The sequence below is a fragment of the Sceloporus occidentalis genome, unplaced genomic scaffold, assembly GCF_023333645.1.
Source record: "Sceloporus occidentalis isolate IW3139 unplaced genomic scaffold, rSceOcc1.0.p SCAF_61, whole genome shotgun sequence".
Lineage (NCBI taxonomy): Eukaryota > Metazoa > Chordata > Lepidosauria > Squamata > Phrynosomatidae > Sceloporus > Sceloporus occidentalis.
In genome coordinates, this window is record NW_028317041.1 from 2501668 (window position 1) to 2517345 (window position 15678).

At 36.2% G+C, this 15678-nt stretch overlaps 1 protein-coding gene across 1 annotated transcript in view; it reads left to right on the forward strand.

Annotated features, from left to right (window-relative positions):
• Positions 1–15678, forward strand: part of LOC149287404 (tetratricopeptide repeat protein 29-like) — a 71761-nt gene that overhangs the window by 27081 nt on the left and 29002 nt on the right. Inside the window, exons 5-6 of the mRNA XM_089492903.1 lie at positions 4787–4972; positions 11998–12210. Coding sequence (XP_089349029.1) covers positions 4787–4972; positions 11998–12210 — 399 coding nt within the window. The remainder of the gene's footprint in view (positions 1–4786; positions 4973–11997; positions 12211–15678) is intronic.

Genomic DNA, 15678 nt, shown 5'->3' on the forward strand with positions numbered 1-15678 from the left:
GCTGAGAGACAGGCTTCGTGGCTCTAAATGGGTTATGTAAAAGGAACTGAACGGGTAACAGTTGGTCTTCATATTGATTCAGCTTTCTTGTCACAGCTGCACGCCAGACTGCCTGGTCACATTACTATTATACAGATGATCTATCATATCATATATCCCGTCATATATTAGAATACTTTGTATTGATATCACGTTGCAGAATTTTATTATTATTCCTGACCTTAAGTAGTTCACACGCTTGTTATGTAAGATATTAGCCATAAGGTTAGACTAGTAGGCAACTTTACGCAGGACTCTAGCCAGATAGCTCTCAGTGCTGCCCTGTAGTGTGTGGGACATATAACCGATCAATTCATTTCCATTAAGTTATACATCCCGCGCAGGCCAGGGCAGGTCTATTAGTGCACCGAGTGGGCCAACTCAGCTTCATACCCAGGGGCAGACCGGGTGCCGCAGCGGGCAGCAACTGGTTGGATATCCGCCCGCATGCTATGTGAGCATAAAAACATAACATGTGGCCCTTCCCCAATCCAGCCCTGATGCCAAGTGTATTCTAGCTATCATTATAGTACTACTGCTTATGGGAAATAGCTTACATTGGTCATGTAATTATTAAATGATTGCACTTTCCATGTTAACCCTTAGTGAAACATTTTCCAATAAAATCTATATTTTTTAAATTAATATTATTCATTAGCCGTATTATTTGGCATCTCTTCGCTGTTTAAAGCAATTATGCCCTACAAAATGTTATCAAAATGTTATATGGTAGTACATGGAAAATAAATTGTAATTCCATTCCATTTAAATGTTCCTTTTTTCTTTAAATACAACATTTATGAAAATGTACATTTTTAATATGTGATTCTGCAAACATGATCTGTTTTTATATTACTCTTTATTATAATATTACATATTATCATTTTAATTCTTTGTAGTGAATGTACCTACATTCCGGAAAATAGTGATGGAAGTAGTGCTATACATTAAAGCTTTTGTTTCTGTAATCTGTGCCAAGGTAGTTAAAATTATATCAGTTTTGGGAAGACTTTTATTTGACATCATACTTCACATTTCCTTTAAAAAGGTTAATGACAGTACAATCCCATCTGGCACTTTAGATTTGAAAGATCACACACTGGGAGAAATTGAGGAGTAATTAAGTCTCACTCTATAAACACTCCAATAGGTGGCAGAGATTTCAGAAAGCACATTCATTTTCCAAAATGTAGACTTTCATATTCTTCCTTAGACACAATTGTAGAAGCAGTAATGCTTCGTTATTTGTGTCAATATATTTTATGTATAAATATATTCTGTATACAATATATTCACATTTCAAAGTGTCTTACAGCCACGTAAAGCTTTACTTGATCTGCACATTAGTGTACATGTTTACACAAATGATCATAATGTATGGGGGAAGCTTAGGTATATCAAGTTTGATGTGGTCCCTTGGAAATATGACTCTTACTGAGTTTGGCCACCTTTAGGTGTCATTCCATAACCTACTGGGGTTTATTCACTAAACAGTGTGGTGTTTAAACCAAATATAAAAATATAACGCAAAGGTTCGTCTACTTTAACAGATATTTAATAAGAGACAAAAACACAGTAACATACAATAAACGAGTGACAACCCAACATACAATGCAACACTTTCCAAGACTAACCTGCAACCTAAAGGTCCAACGTAACCCAGCACACCACCGATTACCCCATCCATGCAGGATGGTGGGCAGAGAGAGACTGAACTAAGATTTTGCATTCAACAGGCATATTGAATCACTGTAGGTGTTCCCTCGTTAACATATCAAAAGACATGTGATACAGGAAAAGTTCAACTGGCAAAAACATTGACAACAATACTTATGTCACCACAAACAGGAGAGTTGTGGTTTCAGTATAAAGACTGCTTTTTATTAATTTAGTTCATGGCATTGGGTGTGACAATATTATATCACATTGTCACCAAAAGCATATAGAAGAGAATATGGATACCCTTTTGTAAAGGAAGAACATACAAGAAACCCAGCATAGCTGCACCACTTTGGTGATATCCAATGCTGTAAAAATACCCCCCCCCCTCTATTTTTCACTGCCAATCTATATCTATATATATATATATATATATATATATATATATATATATACTTAAATCTTAAATATCATAAGTCAGGAGAGGAGCATCAATGCACGTTGTGATGCGGTTTGTCTGTTGTCCATTGAGGTTTTCTTTCATTTGACATTAGTGAAGCAGGACATCTTTTGTCCGAAGATATTATGCTGGTTGTCTGTGCACTTCTCATTGTTATTCATTGGCAGGTTTGTCATGCAGGGGTCACATAAGTTCATTCAATCAAAGCTGAGCCAGTAACCATAATCACCCTTAGGTCAGTTGGATCTCATGAGAATTTGTACACTTTTTATACCTGGAGTTCTTTGCATGATTTCTCAAAATAACTCTTATTAAACGGTACGAGAAAATATGAGCATGCCGTGTGTGTTTGTGTGATACATCATCTATTATATAGTTGATCTGTTGTATCGTTCTGTGCATCTCTCTCAGATGTATTGTTATGATTAGAAAGAAATAAAAATACACAATAGTCTTAACTGTTTGATGTACACCATGGTGCTTACAAATCTTTGTTTCTCCTATCATGTGTTTGAATAATTACAATAAATCAGCTTTTAGGCTACATGGGTACACTGAGTACGATTTCCAGGCCATTAGTCCCTATATAACATACCTTATGTGTTACTGTACCATCAATAGGGGCTAGATGTGAAGATGCATCCTAAATGATCTTTTTTTCTATATATATTGTCCTAGGATCTAGTCAAGGTAATGGAGGCAATAAAAAGCGTTTTTAAATTACTGACAATTTGAGCTAGTCATCCAAGGGGTGGGTCAAGCCATCAGTTGGGCAGGGCTAGCCATGCATAGGGACGGGCTAGCCCCAGACAGTCTTAAGTGGATGGGGAGAAGGAGGGGTGAGGGAGTAGGCCTGGTCAAATGCCACTCCCGTTGCTTTGAGGAAAGTGACCTGAAAACCCGGGGAAACAGGGCTTTACCCAGAGACTCCAGGTCAAACCTGGAGAGTTTCCAGGTATGGGAATGAACATGACCCAGCTGGGTTTACAGTCGAGTCCTGTCAAGACCTTTCATGTACTATTGGTGTGCCAGGGGAATAAGAAGTGGGTCTACTTTGAAACAAATGGATAGCAAGACATGTTTTAAAAAATAAATTGTAACCTAAAGCAAATATTTTTTAGACTTAACCTGGCACTATATCTACATCAAAGGGGTAACACATTTTTAGTTCAGTACTGTTCTAGTATTGTTTCCATTTACAGATAATATCTGTTAATTAGTCCCGGTTCTTGTAATTGTGCTTCATACCTGTTCAATAACCTGTGCTTCATAAAGTCTTTTTAAAGTTTCCAATTTAAAGTTGGAGCTTCATACAATAGCACAGTTTTGCACAATTATATGGCACCAGAATAGAGGGCTGAGCAGGGAGCTAATGCCTTGGATGTTCATTTTTGAATTAATAGTGTGTATTGCAGTTAGGAATGATATAATTTTGTGACCTAGCATCTGGTCTGATTCAGTGTGCCAAGAATCTAGAACAAATAATCAATGTTTACAGCTTCATTTAATGGACAAATTGGAGTCCCATTGCTTTCCTTGCAGATGTCTCATGGCTTTCATGTTTCTTAAAAGCCACTATGAGTGCTTTCAGATTAACATTTTGCCCAATAGGGTACATTTTGTTTCTCACACTTGTATATTAAAGTTATGTTTCATAAGCATGTAGTGCAAACTTGACTGCTATCCCCGAATGTTGTATGTGGAGAACAGTTAGAGGTAATATGTGTATATCCTGGCCAGATATGGTCAGCTTTCACTATTTAAATCATTCAGATCAATAAGGTATTTTGGGTCATAGTATGCCTTGGCACCAAGAACCCTAAGGCATACCGTTTGTATCTGATTATATGCCCGTGTCTCCTGTTATAGTGGCTTACATTGATTTTCAGTGTTGCCCTGCTCCTAATCCCTTGCATCTTGTCACAGTCATCAACTGAACCGGCTTCATTTATGAAATTCTATGTTGGCTCGATTTTGGAAGATTGAACAATCAGTGGTTGAATATAAGTGTTTTCCATGTTTTAGGTAGCAATATTGCTATCCACATTTTATGTGTTAATTAATTTGTATATTCTACCAACTGTTTTAATTTTGCAGCAATTATAATCACAGTATCACATCTGATGTTCATGTTATTACTATTATTATTATGATTATTGCACACCTTTTGTTTGATATCAGATGTAATGGGAGTTGGGAGGTATTTTTATTTTGCATCACCAAAATGCATAAGTAAATTAAAGCGGACATCATATTAATATTTATAAATATGCTTTTTGCTGTTTTTTTAGATGGGTTTAAGAGTAAACATTAGTCTTAATACTCAAGTGCAAAAGGTGATCTTCTCTTAAACAAATTCAAAAGATTGTAGTACTGAATAATAAAATGTGTCTATGTTACTTACTTATTTGTGCATTATCCAGTTTTGTTATTGAAATCATATTTCACCCATTGCTAGAAAGATTGTATTCATATTTGGGAGTTTAAAAGGTTTTTCTTCTGAAATCTGTGTTGTTGCCCTTTAAGTAGCAAAATAGCAATAGAGAGGGAAAAGCTTGGTTCACGAGTCTGCTTAAGTTTTGTATTTCCAAAAGATGTACACCGTTTTTGTCTTTCTGTCTTTTCAAGGTTATTATGAAGAAGTATACAAAAATCAGTTTGCACTGGCACAGTACTTCAAAGAGGTTGGCGATCACTGGTTATTGAACCACTTCTACGAGTGCTGCTTTAACACGGCTAAAAAAATTAAAACTGACGGTGGGAGAAAAGAAGCAGAGAGTCATGGAAACCTTGGCATGGTAGCTGAAAAACACGGTGAGCAAAGAATTTGATTTTATTAAGTCGCAAGCACGTGCAAAGTTTACTTTTTTTTATAAAACTCTTTGCCAGTGTAGTCTTGTATGTTTTAAAGGACAATACAATAATAATACTTATAGCTCACCACTACCTAGGGAGTAGGGGTTACATAGGTCCATAAAGTTCAAATTTCTTTTGATCCTGAAAGGGGAAAGCAGATATTCAAGCCTTTACCACTTTTTTTTTTTTAACACTCCCATCATATGCTTTCAGTATCTTAGTTCTCTATGAAATAAGTGACATTTCAATAAGTTGGAAAATCTTTATGAAAGATAAAGGGGTTTTTTTGTATGCGCTGATGAACAATACTGTGAACTGTGTCAAATTTAGCTTTGGAAACAACAGCTAGGATCTAATGATTTTTCTTCAGCTGAGATTTTACACAAAGATCAATCGGTTCACTCGAGAGAAATATATTTTATCAAAGATATGTTGCTGATTTCTAATATTTTTAGCAATGAACTCAGATAAAATGTGTGTGTAACTGGGTGAACATACTTAACTTTGCAGTGTATTCACTAAAATATCCAGTTCTTGGTAGAATAACAGTTTAACTTGACTCTCCTGAAGTGGCATTATCATTTTGACCCAAGGAAAGGCGCTAATACAAAAATAAAAATTCTAAAGTGGTCCTTGGTGTCACGACTGCCATGACCCAGGAGCTCGCACTGCAGGAGTTCTTCTCCCTGATGCACCTAGCAAGGGGTTGAGGGCCCAGATAAGCAAGCGGGGACCTTGATGATCCCAACAGCGAGGAAGGCTCAGGTATAAACAGTTATAAATAGGCACTGAGTATTAGTAACAGCACAGCAGGATTAGCCAGGTACCTGTTTAGGTAATGCTGCAGGCAAATGCCAGGATAAATGACAAAAGATGCCAGGTCAGGTATGCAGAATAGGTAGTCAGCCAAAGCCAAGTTCAGTTCAGTAAATGGGTGGTAAGATGAAGGCAAGGCACATGGAGCAGGTAGTCAAATAAGACAATTACTGTGCACAGAGCTGGTAGTCAGACGAAGCCACGTTCTGTACATGGAGCAGGTAGTCAGATAAGCCACTGTACATGGATGACTGGGCAGGTACTGCACATGGATGACTGGGCAGGAGTCATACACTTGTATAGCAATCAAGGTGAACAAGCCAACAGGTAGGACTGAGTGTCAAGCGAGGGCCACAGGTAGCGTGTTGCAGCAGTTCTGGGTTTTTGAATCTTGCTGCCAAGTCAGCTCAGCCTCCTGCTGTCCATCACGGGACACCCCTGGCAAGTGTCACAGAAGCTCCTGCAGTACTGGGGTTACGGAGGGGGCGGCCCCGCTTGGATGCTTCGGAGTGTGTTTTATATACTCCTGTGCCCCTGATCCTCCCTTTACCATAGTGGAATTAATTGTCTTATAATGGCCTGTGGAGTCCCTAAAACCTGGAGGTATGATTGGACTACCTATGTTATGGCACTGATCCATCCTGAGGTTGTACAGGATGTAATGTCTGGTTCCCTAGATGCTGCCCTTTACACTGAGAAATTCAGTCAATAAAAAATAAAAAGTGTTTGTTGACAAACACTCACAATCATGAACATAAGTGATTTTGTTTCCAAGAAGTTGAATCATTTTAATTTAGTAGGGTTCCATTAGATGATCTTGCTGTAAGGTCGTAACTAACTTTTTAGAAGAACATCAATGTTCTTTTCCTGTGATTTTACTTATTTAAGAAGGGTTTCCAGTCTTTTTTAAATGTTTCATGATGTTCTCAGTATTTTTCAATTACATTATAATTTGTACTTTTTTTCAGGTGCTCCCATTACAGGAGCATATACTCCTTCCTTAGATGTCAGTTACAGCTTTGAGTTCCAAAATAAAAGAAACCCAAAAGGCCTAAAGATATTTTAAAATTAGAATAAAGAAAATCATAACTTTGAAATGTAGCTAAGACCAAAGTGGAATTCTCAAATTGACCCCTTACCTTCTGATATAGTGCCATTTGCTACATAGCGAGGTCATGTACTTACTGTCGGTTCTGTCCAAACATTTCATAGGAAAAGCCTGTACCATTTCCAGAAACATATTCTGAGGTGCTAGTTACCTGTTGAGTCAACTGAAGTAGTTGACCTTATTTAAATACATCGGACTTCACACCAATATACCGGACGAGATTCAATGTCGGCATTAATCTATCACAAGTAACTGAATTGTGTTCCTTGCGCAGCTTCCCTGGGGGGACGGAGGGAGAGGAAGGGTAGATAAGGGGGGGGGCGGCATTTTAAAATTCGCCCCAGGCGGCATTTTGCCTTGGGCCGGCCCTGAATGGAACGGATACAAATAGATAACTGAAATAAAATGTACCACTGTTTTCATCTCATCTTCATTTATTCCTCATATCTCATTGTTTTTTATCAGAAGATTGCTCTTCAGTTACCTGTTATAGATTTACTGAATCTAGCATTGAGCTCAGTCATAATACCAGCCACGTGGAAAAAAACAGGGTAGCATTTTGGGAAACTTATAGATAGCATTAAGGGCCTGACAGTAGTGGTCATACAGTACCTTTTAACTTCAACGTACTAATAAGAAACCGGAACAGTATACATAGGGATGCTGAAGTGTGACCTTTTGTAAGCCATGTATCAACATCAACAGTCATCTACTGAATGCAAGAAACTGCCTCACGCATTCTGTTGCATCTGATATGTGTATATATATATATATATATGATTATATATATATATATATATAATCTTTGGCAAGAATGAAGATTATATATATACAGGGAAATGTATAAAGAGTGTATAAGCTGTAAATCTTACAGTGGAAAAAAATTAAAAGAGAAAACCTCCAAAATTTACACTAAAAGGGATCGTCAACGGGCCAGTAAAAAATATTTAAAAATGAGACGGCTGAAGAAAAAAAACAATGAAAATAATAAATTCCATAAACACCTGTGATGTCACATCAATACCATGTGATCAAGCTAATATTGAGCAGCAAAATATGCATGTTAACATAAATAGTATCTCATAAAACTAAAGTAATAAATATTTCCATAAAATTTAAATAACAGGTTGAATTTAAAATATATTTATTAATGTTCTTAGTTGCCCTGTTGATGTTTGCCTTTTAGATTCCTTGTCAAAATCCACAAACTTATTATAGTATATAAATAATATATATATATATATATATAAAACCGAAAATTGTTATTCAGGACTTCAATAAGGTCTTTATTTTGTTTCATTTAACCAGAAGTTTTAGAATGAATGAACCATTTTTGGAACTCCTAATTGAGGGTATATATATATACTGAAACATTTTATTTAGTTTATATGTTTTTAGTATACTTTTATGGTGTTTCTTTGTCTTATGGTAGATTAGACAAATACAGATACATACATCTGCCACTGCTTCTTCTCTCTTCTTTACAGTAACAGAGGTAGCAAGAGAGCTAACCTAGAATTTGCTAGATACACTCACAAGTTATAAAGTATTAGAGGAAACCACACAACCCTAAAAGCTGCTGACAAGCAAAGAAATGCTAAAATTAATTGCATAAACATTACCCTTACTATACAGCTTTACTGTATTAATTATTATGCAAATACTAACAATTAAAATGCAGACAAAACCTTAAGGCTATATTAAATTATTGTTCATTGAAGATAGGTTGTATGTCATGAAGAAGTACAGAAGGTGCCCTCATGAAAGGTGGTTACTAGAAATTACCTTTTTTGAGTGCAACAAAAAAGGGTCATTCAGATATGATTCGTTTACATCTTTGTTCATTTGGATTATAGGATCATGTGTTATTTTTGGTATATCACAGTTTTTTAAATCATGTTCTATCTAACTCTGATGTCTGGATTCCACCAATATTTTGAACAGCTTAGTACAGCTACAGAGAGCGATAGCAAGGCTTGCAGGGATAGCGCTACCATCCGTTTTTCTGATGTCTTTTGCGCGATATTAAGCTTTTGCCAGAGTTTTGTGGTTTCAACTTACTAAATTTGTTATACATCATGAAGGGTCAAACCTTGCAAGTTTCTCCTGCTAAAAGAACTGAGCAGGCCCTGTATAATGCATAGTACAGCGGTTAAGGGAACTTTTAGAAATCTCGCTGATTTTATTATGCATTATGTAGGGTCAAGTCAGCTTCTTGTAAGGGAAGCTCAAATGTGCTGGCCCTTAATAATTCACCTTGAGTCAGGTAGTTTAAACCACAGCTGTCTGGAACCCCACCTGAAAACCCTAACATTAGTAAATAAATCTCAAATCTCTCAAATAGAACATGGACTTTACTATTCTTTAAAATCATTTTTCACGTCAATTCATTCTTCCACATTCCACATGATACAAAATAGAGGGCTAGCCTTGTGAATTGTTTAAAAGAGACACAAATATTGAACAACTCAAAAATTTCAAGTCTTCATAGTTTCTAATTGTGACCTCAGATGACAAATAACAGAAGCTGTGTAAGATATTTTAATCTACCCACATAATGGTGAAGTAACACTGTTTTATTATACATGTAACGGCTCCAGCAGCAATGGACTCTTGGGTTTATAAGTAACATTATTGCTTCCAGAACTTATCATTTTGTGTCTTTTAAATTTTAGCTTCGCCAGGGTGGTTATATCTTAATTAGCTACACTTCATTGGCCCTGCGATGGCAGTAACATCAGTACACACTATTATACCAAAATAATAATTCATTCTAATCCTGCTCAATTTACGTTTGGCAGAAGGGATGCAACTAAAAATTGGAATTTTCATTTAATAGTAATTGTAAGCTATATACATTAGCAAATGTAACAAGAAAACAATGTCACTCTCAAACAGTGATTACCATACGTTAATGAAGAAAATCACTTGTAGACAATTAAAGGGAAAATAAAAAAAAATAAAAAAATTGAGAATTGCATTTGCTGTAATGCTCAGTGCTGTTTTCTCTGTCCAGATGAAGAATGCTATATTTGTCATGGAAATTCAAGTGCAGACATCCCTTTTCCTCGTAATATGACATTCATAGAGACTTAACTCCTGGTTCAGGCTTAAACTTATGACAGAATATTCACTGTTTACAACCGTCACTGTGTTTTCTACTTATCATACTGACTAAATAATAAAATGTTCCCTTCTGGAACTGTCAGTTTATTTTCCCAGAATTGTTTCCACCAGTTTAACTTCCGTCGGAGTGAAAAAAACCATTAATGCTTATAGGGAAGAAGATAATTAGCTGCCCTCAAGATTGCTGGAACGAGGCAGTCGGGCAGGTCAGCCAAGTACATCTTGCAATTTGTGACATAATAAATTACTTGAGCAACACCGGAAGCAGTCTTTGAACCTAATTAACATCCCACCAGATTAATGTCAGGTCTCGGCATGCAGTGCTTTATAATGATACCTTATTTATTTAATTATGGGTTAGTGTATTACGCTGTCCTTACTCTTCCAGTGAAACCTCCGCTCACTCCGGCTTTTAATCTTGAGTGGGGTACCTCTTCTTTTTCTCTCCCTCTTTTTCCGCCTGCATTTCGAGTAATCAGTTCCGTGCTGAATGAGTTCATTTTAACACACTCAATCACGGCTCTAATGTTTGTAGCTCACGGGCGCAGGCATCAGTAATGTAAGAATGTTATATGACTTTAGTTTGGGCCATTTCATTAAATATTCATGACATCAAAAAATGTGCATCAAAATAGCGTCTGAGAGAATTACATTTATGTGCCTGCTTTTACGGCAGCTTCGCATTTAAACCCATTTGTGCCAATATAACGGGGGGGGAAATAACGCAGCTGGTGATGCTTTCTGCCACCCTTTTGTAACGCTTGGACAGTAGCTATGACATGCATATTTTAAGTAAAGCAAGGATAGAGCACACCGAGCGTTGAATAATACAGAAGACTAATTATTTCATTTTCTATATTTATTTATCCCAAATAAGATGATGTGACACATTGTTAAATATTAATTTAAAACTGGACTTTTGCTTATGTTAACGGTGGTTTTTGTTACATTTTACACAACTGATCTATTAGAATATGGTTTCATGTGCTATATAAATAATCAACAGTCTGAAGCTTTTTGTTTTGTCATTTTTCTAGAACTAAAAATACTATTTAATTTCATATCATAAAAATGCTGTACTTTAAATCAATATTTCTGAAAGTCAAAGAATGCAGTTCCTTATATTAAAATATTTTGCACTGTTACATGCAGCAGGTTTCATGGCTTGTATATTAGTTATTTGTTGTCTTCATGGAAACCTGTGAGATAGACATGACCCATAAGGATTTTTGTACGGCCAGTAGACTATGTAATATACCCAAAGACAATTGGTCCAGGGAGTAAGTAATCTGATTGCCGCTATGGAATCAAGAAGAAATTTCTTTTTCCTGTTGTGGCATAATTGGTAATTGTCCCATGTAGGGTTTTTGCCTTCTTTTTGATCAACTTTAGAACTAGGTCTGCGTGAAAGGTTGAACTTGATGGACTGAAGTCTTTTTTCAACCTACTATACTATACTAATTTATTTAATGGTGCCAGACCCACACCTAGGCTTCCCAGTGGTATGTAACCCCCCACACTGCACAAGGTGGAAAAACAAACACACTTTATTGTTTTATTTATGCGGAAAATTCTCGTTTTGTAGATGAGGTAGACATCAGGGTGAAAAGATGGACAGATGGATTTGGGTCCGACACAGGGGCACTTGGGAGGTAAATATTCATGACCAGCATATAGTTAGGATTGTTGCAAAAGGAAGTATGAAATGGAACATTTGAGTTATATCTGTAAAGGCTCATATATGTAAAGTTTATTTCAAATTCCAATTACTAAATTCAATGCGAAATATTAACTATTATTTGTTTTATTATCAGTCACTAAAACCAGGGTCCAACCTTTTGATGCCTTCTTTTAAGAATATAAAGATCCCATATGTATTTTAGTTTGTAGTATGATGTACCAATTGCATTTATTTGTGTGTCATATATTGTAGATGAGCTGGAGAAAGCTGCCGAGCATTATGAGGCATTTTATCATCTGACAGTAGGACGGATATGGAAAGACGAGACAGGCCGCACTCACTACTCACTGGCCTGTGAAAACCTCTGGAGAATATACACGCTGCTATCAGAGAGAAGGCTAGACAACAAAGAATACCAACTGGCCATCGAAACTCTAAGAAAAGCTTTACAAATGGCAAGAGAAGGTACGCATAAATAACACACACTGTATTTGTATCATAGATAAATCCACTTAGTAAACAAGTATCTCTAAATATCTAAAAAGAAAATTATTTTTCTTATGTAAGTATATTTGTATCTACAGTGTGTGTATAGAAATATATATCGTGTATGTATGTGAGTATGTATATTTAGGTATATATTTATACTATTATATAGCTGTTAATGTGAAGATATGACTTTCTCAAGAGATGGGTATAGCTATGTTATGCAACCAATAAGTAAACTGAACAAATAATTCTGTTAGTGTATTAACAAATAAAATACCTGTTCAAGATTTCTTGTGTATTCACACATTTTGAAGAAAGACTTCATCACAGGCTTTATAGCGGGACAGCAGTCAGGGGTGGCACTGTCATGCTGATGGGAAAATGGGTCAGAAATGATTCAGACAAATGCATTGGTTCATTTTGGACCAAAAACAGGGCCAATTCATTGTCCGACTCCCATAGTTACTCATGCTCACTCTCACACTCTTACTCACTCTCTCACACTTTTCTGCTGACCACTTCAGTTTACAGTGTTATCTTAGGACAAAATGGTGGAGCTTTCGGTGATGTCCTCTACCCGACCCTCCAGGGTCAGATGAAAAAGCCTGCGAATTTCTGCCTAAAATTTGTAGCTTTTTGCTTTGTTTTTTTTTTTTTCTATTTTGTGGGGGTCTGGCCTCGTTTTTGGAGATTCGTACAAATTGACAAAATCAGCAGATTTCATTAAATTTGCTATTCGTACGACTCCAAATACACAAGTCTAATAATTGTCCATTTTCATCAATTGTACTCGAGATGAAGCACCTCTAAATATATTTGTTTAGGGCACACCTAGAGCCACCCCTGGAAAAATATGCATGTCAGCCAAATATTGATGTTCCATAATGATGCATACAAGTATAATGTGTTTTGCTAGTATGTGAGCTTGGCCCGATTCAGCTTGTCTTGTCAGGTTTCATACTTATTTTTTCATTCAATGTGCCTATTAGTCTTTTTACTTTTGCTCAATAAAGGGTACTTTTTGATAGCTCTGGTAGCATTTCATCTATGTTCTTCATCTGTGCTAGTTCTCTGAGTGTCAAAAAATAAGAAAAAAAAATCTGATCCCTGTAGGCAAGGATTGGTGCATGGAATATGTAGTCAGTATGGCTGCCTGCTACTATGGGAACATACAGCCATGAAATAGTAAAGGTTTGTCATGAGTGGTGTCACAAGTACCCCCACTGTAAACCACTCCCTTTTAAAATGTTTTTTTTTTTATTACAGATACATACATTGTATTAATAAATGTATTTGTTAATAGAAATCCACTGATGAACCTCTGTAGACTAAAGTTCACATCACCTTTAGGCAGAATTATGATGACGATGCTGCTATTTTAGCTGAGAATTGGGTCAAACATTTGTGGGAAATTTGCTTCAGATGCTTCTTGAATTTCATAATACGCCTAAAGGAATCTCATGAATGAAGATCCATCAGCCACTGTTAGATGGCTTTTATCTTATGATCTATATGTATGTTTCTACGTTTAATTCTCTGTGATCCAAACTAATGTTGGTTTAGCTTGACAGGTTCACACTTTAATATCTCCTACAGAATCCATTCTATCAGAACAAGAGCTGTTAAAAACATACATAGCTGAGTTTTTCCAATGGGATAGCTCTTGAAAGTGTTAATTAAGAATAACCAACACCCTCTCCAGCACAGTTATCAATTACTCAATTACTTATCCATAATAATAAAAATTGTATTATTTATACTACATTGCATATGTATACAAAAGGATAAAAGTGAATAAGAAATTCATTATTATTAAATTATTATTATTTATTTATAAAGCAAGAACAAATTACAACAAAGTAAGACAGTACAGCCAAGTATTCCAGGCACAGATACCTAGCTATTGAAAGAGCTTGTAGGCCGGAAAAACATCTAAGATTAAGATGATCAGAAAAAACTGCGAAAAGACCTAGCCCAATGTCTTGTTCTGTTTACCCTTGGTAGTAGATGGATACTTCGGCCAATTTGTAGTTTGGGAAAGAGTGTCACACACCTATGTCTGTCCAAGGATATAATCGTTTTGGGTATGTAATAGCATAACACTACATTAAAAAATATAATAAATGGTCTATAAATAACATAAAAATAATTATTTACCTAAATGACAGAAAAGGGGGAAATGTGTAATGAGCATTTTATTTATAGATTTCCAGCTGTAAAATTAAAACTGACAATATACAAATTGACAATAACATTAACACGCATTAAGGTACAGAAGAAGAGTGCTCTTGTGAGCTTACAATGAGATTGAGATAGAAGGTAATAGACTGCTTGGGTGAGGATGATTGTAGTAAGGCTCGTGTGGGGAAGTCAGAGATGTGTAGACAGCATATATCTACTATCATCACAACGAGTTTAATGGTTGACAATCTACAGTAGGGATACCAGCAACCCTGTGGCCGCTGATGACTTTAACTGAAAAAAATATAATAATCATGTTTTAGTGTTAACTGCGGTTTGCCCATATCTGATAAATAACATTTATTGAGGACTATTGAATATGAGTGTGCATATTACTGTATACCCTACAGTTAGATTACCAATAAGATACTAATGTTTGAAGTGCAGGTACTTGCTGGCAACTTGATTACACTCTTTTCATACATCACTCAATATTACACTTTTTTTATAACTTATCATATTCACCACATGAACATGTTTCATTTAGTATTGTCACTTGTCTTTGCTTTGCAAATCATTTGTGTCATTTTGTCACCGGTAGCAAAATAAAAGCTGCAGCATGTCATCTAGCCCTGAACAGTGACATTTACAATGAATAAGATCCCGAAAAATGGCTATAAAATCTTACCACTTCAGTCTCTCCTGCTAATATTGCATTGATTTTTGCCTCCAGGCATCATTATTTGCTTGTGATGGGACTCCGAATCCCATGGCCCTCTGTGGAGGCATGGCCCACAGTGGAAACCTAAGAGAAAATGCAAGAATGAAGAAACAGTGTTGTGTTTAACCTGGCATCACCATAATCCTTATCCACAAATAATGTAGTCAAGGTATACTAAGGGGCGCTCGTATGTTCCATATGATGAAAATCCAAAGTTATATTGGGAAGAAGAAAAAATATATAGTGTAGATGTATAATTAAGTACAGTCAGCCCTGCGTGTTGCCGATTTGCACTTACAGTGTTCCTTTGTGGTTCAATGCGTAGCAGGAGTCACATGAAGGTCCACACAGGGAATATATATCCAAAGGAAGAAACACAAAAAGGATCCAATAGTGTGTTACTGTATTTAAGTGTAGAAGGCGCAAAGCGTGGAGATGTACTTACACTCAGGAGGATATAAATGAGCCTGTGGTTCCTGGTCACCAACTGGTCCAGTCTGTGTGATCCTTAATTCAGTGGAACCGATGCTTAAATGATCATG